This window comes from Ornithodoros turicata, chromosome 5 (assembly GCF_037126465.1).
Source record: "Ornithodoros turicata isolate Travis chromosome 5, ASM3712646v1, whole genome shotgun sequence".
Classification (NCBI taxonomy): domain Eukaryota; kingdom Metazoa; phylum Arthropoda; class Arachnida; order Ixodida; family Argasidae; genus Ornithodoros; species Ornithodoros turicata.
In genome coordinates this window covers 6825269-6837262 of record NC_088205.1, presented here as the reverse complement: position 1 = coordinate 6837262, position 11994 = coordinate 6825269, and the positions used below count along the sequence as shown (strand labels likewise).

Below are 11994 nucleotides of genomic sequence, written 5' to 3'. Positions count from 1 at the left end.
GCGCCACCGGGATCTGGTGGTAGGCGCGTACTAGGTCGAGTTTCGAGAATATTCTTGCGCCATGCAGATTTGCCGCGAAGTCTTGGACGTGTAGTATCGGATAGCGATCGGGTACAGTAACCCGGTTTAGCTGTCTATAGTCCCCACATGGCCGCCAGTCACCTGTTTTTTTTTTTGTTTGTTTTTTTTTTTGGGGGGGGACCATGTGGAGAGCCGAAGACCAGTCGCTAGATGATGGCCTGATAATTCCGAGCTCGAGCATGTGCTCGAATTCTTCTTTGGCCACTTTGAATTTCTCTGGCGCCAGCCTGCGAGGGTGAACGTGCACTGGCGGGCCCGATGTCACAATGTGGTGCATGACGTGGTGTTTGACCGGGAGCTTCCAATTTGGTGGTTGAGTGAGGTCTGGAAAGTCGTGCAAAATAGCTTCGAAGTCAGTTTTCGGTTCGAGTCGACGGATGGTTGGGGTAAGTGGCGAGGTGACGGCAACTCCTTGAACCGAAAGGCTGGTGGTTCTGTCAATTAGCCTTCTTCGACTCATGTCGACCAGGAGCCCGAAGTGGGCCAAGAAGTCGGCACCGACGATGGCTTGGGGTACCTTGGCAATCACAAAAATCCACCGAAAAACGCGGCGTAGACCAAAGTTGAGTGTAACGAGTTTTCCTCCGTAAGTCGTAATAGGGGATCCGTTGACAGCTTGAAGACTGGCGTTAGGTGGGGTCCGCTTCTGATCGTCTCGAGAGGCGGGGATGACGCAGACCTCCGCGCCCGTATCAACCAAAAAGCGGGCGCCAGAGCCGCGGTCAGTATTGTAAAAGAGGCGTGGACGACTTGGGGCTGCGTCAACTAAACTGGCCGTCTTCAGTTGTTGACGCTCCCGTTTCCCTGTCTGGCGCAGGGAGGCTGGCAGCGGCGGGCACGGTCTCCGAAAGTTTGGTGGTACCAGCACTCATCGGGATTTGCAGACTGTTGGAGAGGCGATGGTGTGCGACGACGGAAGTTGCCGCGACGAGGGCTGCGCGAAGCCAAAGACACCGCGGTGTCTTTGGCTTCGCGATCGGCCGAAGCGTAGGCTTAATGCAACTAAGCCGGAAAGGCGGCTGACTTCGTCACGCAGCTCCTGGAAGTCTGACGGTGATGGTGCAGAGGGTTGTGGAGATATGGCAAAACAGTTGGCGGCGCAATGTCCATCATCTTATCCGCCATCTCCGCTAAAGCCTCGAGCGAAACGCTGCTCGACGTTGTTAGTATCAGCGAACCGTGTTCGGAAGACGCTGCAGCAATAATTCGCTCAGGATGGATTCGTCCAAGGATGAGGCCCTATCGCCCAACAACTGCTGCATCCGACGCAGCAGCTGTGAAGGCTTCCTGTCGCCGAGGACCTCAGCTGTGAGCAGTTGTCGCACACGTTCCTGTTCAGAGGCTGTCGTTCTCTTCGTGGGAAATAGTGTGGGAAAACCGCGAAGGGGGGAGCCTCTACGTCATTCACTCTGGAGTAAATGACATCTTTCAGGGAAGACCTAAGGCAATAGAGCGTCATCTTGAACAGGGGCTACTGGAGGTCAGAGAGCTCAACAAGGACGCGCGAGTCGCTGTGTGCACTATCCCCGAAGTAAGGGGTCAAGCCTTAGAAGTGGAGCGAGAGGTGTTGATGGCAAACAGAGCAATAAAGGCATTGGCTAGGAAATATGGAGCGGAACTGATAGAGGTCAACCGAGATGTGTACCAGGCGGGCCTTTACATCCCTTTACTAGAGATGGGATCCACTACAATGAGGATTTAGCGAGGCGGATAGGGGGAAGAATAGGACGCAGAGCAGTTGCTTTTTTGGGGGGTCCCATGCAGCTGAAGGGACCAGCCTAACCACAACACATACCAGGAAGAGACGTTGAGCTAGAGGGAAATGTAGAAGACAGAAGCAGCAGTGCACAGTAGGTTTTTTAAATATACAGGGAGGGAGGAATTTGGGGAAATGGAACGAATTGGCACTTCAGCTGGCAAAGGAAGATATGATATCTCACTTTTCGGCACGGTAGAGACACATCTCAGGGAAGAGGAATGCCCGCCATGTAACCCTGATTATGTATGGGAGGGCTGCAATAGGAAAACAGGGGAAAGAAAGGGTGGCGGGGTGGGTTTCATGATCAAACGGTCAATGGACTTGAGGCGAGTGAATGCAGAGTGCCAACAACATGCGTGGTTACAGGGAGCGTTGGGGAGGAGACCAGTGATACTTATGGACGGGGAACGCCAGGGATCGGAATAGAGAGATTATGCAATGTTTGTCGAAAGACATTAGGCAGCTACGAAAAGGGCACGAGATTGTAATCATGGGGGATATGAATGCACATATACACGAGCTAGATGGGAAAACGGACCAAACGGGAAGGATGTTGTTGGAATTCTGCGGCGAGCACGACCTCATTATGGCAAATACCAGCGATAAATGCTCAGGGGAGATTACATGGGAAGTAGGTTCCCACCACTCTTCCATAGATTACGTACTTAAGTCAAGGAACATACACTGCTCGCTGCACGAGATGCAAATTGAGGAGGAGGGGGATAACAATTTGGGAAGTGATCATAAGCGTATTACAATGACATTTAATGGTACGGACACTGCACAGGATCAGCAAAGGGAAAGAGGTAGGGGCTTCTTGACCGGGGCAAAGCTTGACGAGATAGCGGCGAGGATGGAGGAGGTGGTGGAGGAAAGTGCAGAACGGGAGTGGACATATTCAGACTTCATGGGCTTTCTACAAACTGAGGGGAGGCAGGAAGGAACCTACCGAAGGAACACAAAGCGGAGACCCAAGGGCTGGTGGGACAGCGAGGTCAAATTATCGAGGCAAAAGCGTCAACAAGTGGCCAGAGAACATAGGCGGGCAAAGAGGGAGTGCGAGGATATAGAAATAGTGAGAACAAAATTGGGTACACTATCAGCGGTGCAAAGCGGAAACGGCGCAGCTAGTACAACGCAAAATTAGGGAGGCCGGTAACAGGTGGATGACCGAAATAAACCAAAAGGATAGAAAAGCCGCGCAGAAATTCTGGAATTATATCAAGGAACACGGCAGGAAGACGGAAAAGCGACAGAGTTTTCTAATAACAGAGGGGGATACAAAGTTGGAGGGCAGCTCAGCCCTGCAGCATATCAGAGAGAAAATGCAATCGGTTTTCGGATCTACGGAACAAGTGGAAGCTGCGAAAGTACCGACGGAGACGGGAGACGTGGAGGGTCTTGGGGGCAACATTGATGTGGTATCGGAGGCAGAATGGTCGCGAGCGCTAAGAGCAATCCCAAATGGTACAGCGACAGGACCGGATGGGCTCCCGGTAGCATTCATAAAACTATACTCCTTCAATCGAGCTAGAGGATTCTCCGAGAGATAGTTAGCAGGATTCTAGCAAGCGGAGACGTACCCCCTGAATGGAAAAAAAAAAGGGAGAGTCAGTTTAGTGTATAAAGGACACGGAGGTACAAACTGTTTCGAAATACAAATATCTGGGGGTGTGGCTATCGGACGAAAAGAATTACCTAAAAGACCACGAAGAAGAGCTAGACAGGAAAACAAGGAGGAACTCGTCGATCATGAAAAGCAAAGCCTTGTGGGTGCACAATAAATATGAAGTAATCAGAAGGGTGTGGAAGTCTGTAATGGTACCAGGTATCACGTTTGCAAACGCGGTACTGAGCATAAATGCCGGCATTATACAGTTTATGGAATCTAGGCAGCGAGGGGTTGGGAGATTGGCACTTGGGGCGCACGGGATGACACCCAATGAGGGGCTGCTGGGAGACATGGGATGGGCGACTTTCGAGGCACGGGAAGCAAAAAGCAAACTTCGGTACGAGAACAGGGTCCAGAAACTGGGAAACAAAAGATGGGCCAGGAGGGTTTTGTCATACATATACTTAAAGAACGTGGTCACGCGGTGGAGGAAGCGCACCAGGAAGCTCGCGTCTAAATACCTTACGAAATCGAGGGACGAAAAGAAAAGCATTAAAAACCAAGTTAAGGAATCTGAGACAGAAGTCTGGCGTTCACATATGGAGGGGAAGAGGGCGCTGGTACTGTACAGAGAGGGAAAGAAAGACATCGCCAAGGAGAGCTTTTTTGATAATTCCCAGGGGAGCGCGCTGCTGTTCGAGGCCAGAAACGGTATGATGAGGACTAAAACGCATTATGCAAAATTTAAACCCGGACAAAAAAACGACAAACACCTAGTCTCGGGTTTTTAAGTTATGGACCTATACCACCAGCTCGCTTTGTTACCTCTCTATCCTCTCGTTCAACCCGGCATCAGCACGTGATGCAAGTTGTGTCAAGGAGAAGAGACCACCGCGCACGTCATCCTGGAATGCAAGAGACTCCACCCGGGACCGAGGGAGGGCACAGAGATGCGGAGAGCACTGGGCTTTGGGAATGAGGAGGGTGAGGTGGATTCCGAGGCAGTCTGAATAACGAAGGCCAGGTTGAACTACTGGTCGAAGAGGAAGCTTATCAACGGTATACAGTCAGTGCTAAAACTGGGGTCACAAACGATTAGGCTTAGTCTTTTTAACACTTTAGTTTAACACTTATTTTTTCTTTCTTTGGCTAGGTGGCGCAACGTCACCGCCCGCTACAAAGGGAACAGCCACTATCCATCCATCCATTGCGTGTTGATTCATTCGACCGCCGGGAACGGCGGAAACACTACCTCGAGTGGGAAGTAAGCTCGATCGTGGGTGGCTTTCGATTCTTACTAACAGGTCGCAGTGAGTCTCGCTGTTTCCCGTAGACTAAGTTCATTCTTTTCGAAAGAAAAGTGCTGCACCGGTCCATCGCCAGTTCTTAAATACATGACAGGTCCATGGCGAAAAGAATGTGAGAGGGTTGCCCCGCTTGAACTAGTTCAGGGCCGGGGTGCAGGCGAAAAGAATGGGCCTACTATGAAGGGGACCAAAAAGTAACTATGAAAGTGAATTTGCGTGACCAAAGAAAGCCCTGCCAAGAGGCGGAAGCAAGCGGAAAGTGGACTGAAGAAAATGTAATCTACGAGAGAATTACGGTGCGGCAGAATGGAATTGTTTATTTTCTTCATGGCAGCGAAAGACGGTCCAATAAACGTGCATTCGCTTATTGCAACACATGACCAATATGGCCGGCAGGTGACTGTCAGATTTAACGCGGTAATGTGTTGTACGAACACACTCGCCCACAAAACAGAACTCTTACTACAACCCTGCAGATAAGTAGATGCCGGTTCGCCGTTGAGATCGGTCACGTGATGTTATGACGTCACGGAAAGATGAACGAACGGACGAATCTTTTGAACGGTTCAGTGAACCAAACTGAACTGTACGAACGAGTTCACCAAAGTGAACTGGATTGCCCATCACTACTTCATTCATCGCCGGAGCAGGAACGCACAAAATACAAATGTAAGAGTTCCAAAATAACTTTCGTTAACCCTAACGAACTTTGCCGAAAATTGAAATATGATTATTTCTACTAATAAAGTTACTTTCTGGTCGTTTTTATAACTTCGTCTTGCAATCTTCGAATTAAACTGTCCTGGCACTGAAACCGAAACTTTCCTCAAATATGTGAACTGGTCCAGTTCGAACTGGCACCACCTCACTTACAGTTGCTACCAGTCCAGCTTGAACTGGTACCAGTTCACTTTCCAGTTGCCACCAGCCCAGCTTGAACTGGTACCAGTCCACTTTCCAGTTGCTACCAGTCCAGCTTGAACTGGTACCACAAAGTGCCCAGTTGCCACCAGCCCAGCTGGAACTGGTACCAGCTTACTTTCCAGTTGCCACCAGTTTGGTACCAGTTGGTTCCAGTTGACCACCAGTTGGTGCGAGCTGGGAACGAGCTGGTGCCAGTTGACTTCCCAGCTCAAATTCCCAGCTCAAATTTTCGCCTGGGTTTCTATTCTATTGAACGCCATTGAGAGGTGGCCACCTTCACCCATTAGATAATAACGGATGTCTTCATCCTATCGAGATTCCACCTTTTCCCCCGTGAGATATCGCCTTTCATTATTGCAGATGATATCCAGACGCTTACGGCGAAGACGTCGTCATTGCTGCGACAGAAGGGACTTGTGTCGCAACTTGATTTTCGGCTTTCTATCTCTCACCTTCGTCGTGCTGTTTCCTATCCACTTCAATCTAAACGACCAGCCAATCTACCTCTACAATGTAGAAAGCTGGAACCAGACGGAACCAAATGTCAGAGCGGAATGGGACGACCAGGAGCTAAGCTACCAGGACAGAGTGAGACGCATCATGGAAAGACAGATCTTCAGGTGAAATTCTGATGCGTTGCACAAACGAACCTATACAGGGTGTTTTACTTAAGAGTGACCCCTAATTATTTAAAAAAGTGTACTTGAGATAAAAATAAATTAGAAACCTTCTGCGTCATACTTGTGAAGGTTTTTGCCGCCCAAACAAGTGGTTCCCATCAGTGTACCTCATTAATTTGTCTAATTAGCTTAATTGAACTTAAAAAAATTCAAAGGAAAGGTAACGTTTTTTTTTTTCTCGCTAATTAGAAAGCCCATGGCCACAACAGCCCATTTCAGTCACAATTACAGGATCTTCGCGATCTTTCCACAAAAATTTGACACCCGAAAACACGTAAAAACTGCCCGAAAAACCGTCGCTAATCAATGTGCGCTTCAAGGTTCCCCGCTGAAAGTATGGGGAGGAGGAAAGGACAACAGGAGAAACAGCTCAGAACATGCGACGTCTTATCGGTAACTGATGACTGCGAACAGATAAGCTTACGAAGGCAAAATGCGTGATTGGACAGGACCCGCCCTCTTTTTTTTTTCTTCTCATGTTGTTTTCATGCGCAGTGGAAGTGTCTTCGGGCCACGTGCTTCGGACTCGCCCTCCTTTGACCAGCTCCGGTGGCGCAGCGGTAACGCGTGCGCTTGGAGACTGGGAGGTCCGCGGTTCGAATCCGCGGACCGGCTGTGCCGTCTGGGGTTTTTCCTGGGTTTCCCTCAGATGTGTAATAGGCGTATGCCGGCACAGTTCCCCTGAAGTCGGCCCATGGACGCAGCTATCCTCCCCCCGAGCGGATTCCGCTCGGTCTTCCACTTCACCCTCTCCTCCTCTCCACCACCTTTCCCTTCCCGAGAAACATGCCGCCTAATCAGGCAGGCAGACCCCTCGGGTTCCTCCCAACGACACTCCTCCTCCTCCCATCCCTCCTCCTCGCCCTCCTTTCTTTTTTTTTCTTTTTTTCTCTCGTGCTGTTTTCATGCGAAGTGGAAGTGTCTTCGGGCCACGTGCTTCGGGCCTTGATGCCACTGATGAAATCCGAAAACGGACTTGCAGAGATGGCAAGTTTTTGGGTGTCGAATTTTTGTGGAAAGATCGTGAAAGGTCCTGTAATTGTGACTGAATTGGGGTGTTGTGGCCACGGGCTTTCTAATTAAGGCAAAAAAACGTTACCTTTCCTCGGGAACTTTTTTAATTCGAGTAAGCTAATTAGACAAATTAATGAGGTGCAGTGATGGAAACCACCTGTTTGGGTGGAAAAAGACCTTCACAAGTATGACGCAGAAGGTTTCTAATTTTTATCTCAAGTACTTTTTTTTTAATAATTAGGGGTCACTCTTAGGTGAAACACCATTTATGTAATGAAAACTCGTTCGAAAGCCCAGCGTCCTCTCGCATTTCGCTACACCTGCAGTTCTGCACTGGTCATCTGCCTCTATAGCTAAGAAGGGGTGAGACCCCAATGCTCATGGCTAAATGTGTACCGCGTCTTCTGAGATGACTTTCCGATTTGACGTCCTTCCAGTTATGATGAGGACAGTGACTGGAAACAATTGTAGCCGTTGTGTGTAAATGCCCCCGAGGGCGCATGAAAACAGGTCCACTGCGATGTCCCAAGAATACATCGCATGCTCCTTCACCTATGCGCTTCTGCAGTTCTGCTCATTGGTAGAAAGGCAGTGGGGTGGAACCGTAATAAATACGTAACTTCGAGTAATGTGCTTTTAAATTTCTAATGCTTTTCGTGGGACACTGCGTAGTCCCTCGATATTTTGAACGGCCTTACGTGATACATGCCGTCTTTACTATGTAGGAACAATTCCGCCCTAGACCACGAACATGATAGTGCGTGGAAGCCCCACGCTCTGAAGCTGCCCTGGTTCATGCGATCGGGAGTGATTAGGCCGTCTCCCTCAAGCAAGGTCTCCCGTTCTCAAAGGATCTGGCCTTCCAACTCCAGTGACGACCGTATCGTGAACCAACTCATGTATCTTCCACCTTATTACACCACTCGTCAAAGAGGCAAAGGTATGGCGCTTTTTGTGTTCTGGCGTGTAGGCATGTTGACAATTGACATAGGCGCCGACCACGTGGGGGCTTTGTGGCCTGAGCTCCCCCCCCCCCCTCACCGCAACTCTCCTAAGGGGTAGTGGCAGGCCAGCTGACACTCAAGATGTATGTTGGACACGACAATCTTGTAATAATGTGCCTCGAGGCACCAGTGGCGTATCTAGGGTGTGGCAGGTGTGGACAGGTGCCATGGGCGCCAGGTGAACGGGGGCGCCATTATGTGGTCGGGTGTGAATGTACCAGGCCGGGCACTCAACCTGGCACATTCATAAATGATATAGAGCACCAGCCATTAGAGAGGCTGTAGTGTGAAACCTAGTGCGGACCACACGAAAACGCATCTCCCAAGGACATGTTAACCATGTTGCCATGGGCGCAGGTAGCTCTAGATACGCCACTGCGAGGCACGGAATGACGACGTCTCGACGTTCGTGCATGAAGCGGGTGCAAAGTGCTTCATAGCCTGAAGCGTTTGCCCCGGGAAGGGGGGGGGGATTCTTAGATGAGCTTTGTGCAGTGCTTCGGAAAGTGTCCGAGAGGATTGACGTGCTTACAGCGGCGAAGTGAGTGGCTGAGTAAATGCACGCCCCTAACCATGTGATCATGAGAGACGCCCCTGGTGGCGCGGAGGCAAAAGTGTGAAACTGTCAAAGCAACCTGTACCCTGCCACCAAATCGCTGGTGTCCTCAGCCGTACTCGAACCCGCGGCCTTTAGGATCAGTAGATGAACACGTTACCAACTGAGCCACCGAGGCAGGTCCCATCGAAGGAGCTGAACAAGTTACTCCGATATTGAGCAAAGACACTGTTGGCAATAACACCGAGTATCCACGCAGTGCTTCAGTGGCTTAGTTGTCTGCTCGTTTCTTAGGCAGAAATGCACCGCACATATACCCTCCAAGTTGTTCTTTGTCTATATCTGGCAATAACACTTCTGAGGGTGTCTTGTGTCCTCGCTTTTTCCAGGTAGGAGGCTGAAGACCATAGTCCTGGACAGTTCTTGGGACAACTTTGCAGGGGGTCGTCACCTTTTTGTTCGCGACAAATGCCCGGTGGACACGTGCACATTGTACAGGAGCCATGTTCTTAAGAAGACCGCTGACGCCATTGTTTTTAAAAATTACACCTACACGTCGCCAGACAGGAGACATCCCGGGCAGATCTGGATTTTGTACATGCTAGAAAATCCATATCAAACGCCACTTGATCGCGGGAAAGAATGGATCAACTGGACTGCCACATACAGGTGATACTTGAATCGAACTGTTGGTGTGCGTGTGTGACCGTCGACGGCATCGGCTTTTTATTTTTTTTATTTTTTTCTTGCAGGCGAGACTCTGACATCGTAACACCGTACGCAAAATTCGTGTTATTCGATCCATTCGTGAAGAAACTGCCCCTCAATGGCAGGAACTTTGCCCAGAACAAGAGCAAAGCGGTGGCTTGGTTTGTGTCCAACTGCCGAGCGCACAACTCGAGGTTGGAATACGCTCAGGAACTGCGAAAATACATCCAGGCACGCATTTCAGTAGCTAAGCAAGTTCGTGCACTCATATCTCTGCTTTTTCAGGTGGATATCTATGGAAGGTGCGGCCCTCTCAAGTGCCCAAGGACTGAATCAGAGCACTGTTTACAAATGCTGAGTGAACATTACAAGTTCTACTTGGCTTTTGAGAACGCCAACTGCAGAGATTATATCACGGAGAAGTTTTACAATGCATTGCGGTAGGTCCTACGGTTGCGTCCCTAATGCTTTCAAGAAAGGTATCAGAAATAAGTTACGGGGTCCGTCGTAGCATTGCACGCCTTATGTTTTCACCGCATAGCGTCGTATCGAACTCGTCAGTAGCGCTGTCTTCGTGGTATTCAGCACGTTCCCAGGTCATGGGTGGTCCCAGGACTTTTTCCAATTTGGGGCCGGGGGGGGGGGGGGTACGAACAGATAACAGAATGACGACACTCTGAACCTGATATGCAGCGAATCTGACTGGTAAGGTTCAAATTATTATGACGACACCTGAGTATTGATCATGCCGACCTATGTGTAGAGAAGGGAATTTCCACACGCGACCTCCCCCTCGTACGCCCATGTGGCCCAACCTATGGACAATATACTGGTGACCCTGGTCGTGATGACGTCTGAGACTCCATGAACGCTATGCTCCAGAACCTGGCTTTGTACCAGTCGTCCAGGAATAGAGTCCTTTAGTTAGAACGAAAGGATCTTTTGTCTGCTCCTTTTTATTGCGACAGAAAGGCGTGGTAGTGGGATATTCTCATGTTCAGGCTAAGTACACCACGTGGCGCACCGATACCCCGCTGTGGTATAGGACGGTAATTTTTCTTCCATTCTCCAGTCAAAACGTGGTGCCTATAGTGATGGGCGCCAGTAGGACAGACTACCAGAAGGTGGCGCCTTTTCACTCTTACATCCACGTGGACGACTTCGAGACACCCAAGGACTTGGCCGAGTACCTCAAACATCTGGATCGAAACACCGACCTGTACAACGAATATTTTGCTTGGAAAGGGACCGGCGAGTTCATCAACACTTACTTCTGGTGTCGCCTGTGTGCTATGCTTCATTCTCCTCGCCGTCCACCTCATGGGCATCACGTGTACGAGGACGTTTCTTCATGGTGGCACAAAGACGCATGCGTCAGAAACCGGAAGAAAAGACTGCGGAAGTTAAAACCTTTGTGATCAATGCACATATTAGAAATCGTGGTCAACTGTTTATGGGTCGTTGTTTCGTTTTCATTAGTAGAACTCTTCTCAATCTATGGCTTATGGCTTTTGTTTCGTACCGTAGCCAAATAAACAAACTGTACAAAGACGAACGGTGTAAATCTAATATCATTTATAATGTCGATTTACGTGGAACTGAAGAGTATTTCCTGTCCGCTCGTTGGAGCTTTTCCATGTGTGGTTTAGCGAACTGGTTTGGTGGTGTATGACTTGCGCTATGGGATGTTTGAACTGGTGACGCATAGAATGGACTTCTCTTATGTTCATGTTGAATTATAATTCATTAGTCTTCCCGACGTGTGAACCAAACAAGCACGAAAGACCAGGGGTCGGATTCACAAACGCGATCGTAAGTAGCTCTAAGATGCGCTAAGACGTCGCAGCCTACGACGCGCATACGACGGCGTCGTAAGCGCGATTCACAAAGCTATCGTAGTGAAGAGGGTACCCCGTTTGACGAGGAAGAGGAAGTTGCTCATTTCCTGTCACACGCAACGAGTGCGGGATTATGTTTTCGCTATGGTAACGATGAAGAAAATCTGCAATCTTACCGATAATAGTCGTCCCGTTAGAAGAAGTCTTCCGTCACGTGCTCTCGGTCTTTCGGTAGTCATAATGGATGCCATGCAATCAGAGGCGAAACGCGTTCGACGACCCAGCAGGGATATTCCCAGTATTTTCGCATCGGGGGCGGTGGGGTGTTTTGTAAGGGGTGCAGCCATATTTGCAGCTTTTATGGCTTTTTTGGCCTTTCTTGCCAGTTTGCCAGACAGTTTGGAGGGGTGTTACAACATTTTTTGGTGTGTCTTAGCGGGGTGTAGGGAATCCTTGAAAAATCCGTGAGACGCGATTTTACGGAGCACAAAACTGAAGCATTTGTTGAAGG

At 49.5% G+C, this 11994-nt stretch overlaps 1 protein-coding gene across 1 annotated transcript; it reads left to right on the top strand.

Moving 5' to 3' along the window:
• The first annotated feature begins 4640 nt into the window (after positions 1–4640).
• Positions 4641–11194, top strand: LOC135393840 (glycoprotein 3-alpha-L-fucosyltransferase A-like). The gene is made up of 7 exons (XM_064624148.1): positions 4641–4716; positions 6044–6303; positions 8103–8317; positions 9327–9606; positions 9690–9876; positions 9931–10085; positions 10718–11194. Exons 2-7 carry the CDS (start codon positions 6044–6046, stop codon positions 11061–11063), a joined length of 1443 nt encoding a protein of 480 aa, XP_064480218.1. The 5' UTR covers positions 4641–4716; the 3' UTR covers positions 11064–11194.
• The last annotated feature ends 800 nt before the right edge of the window (positions 11195–11994 follow it).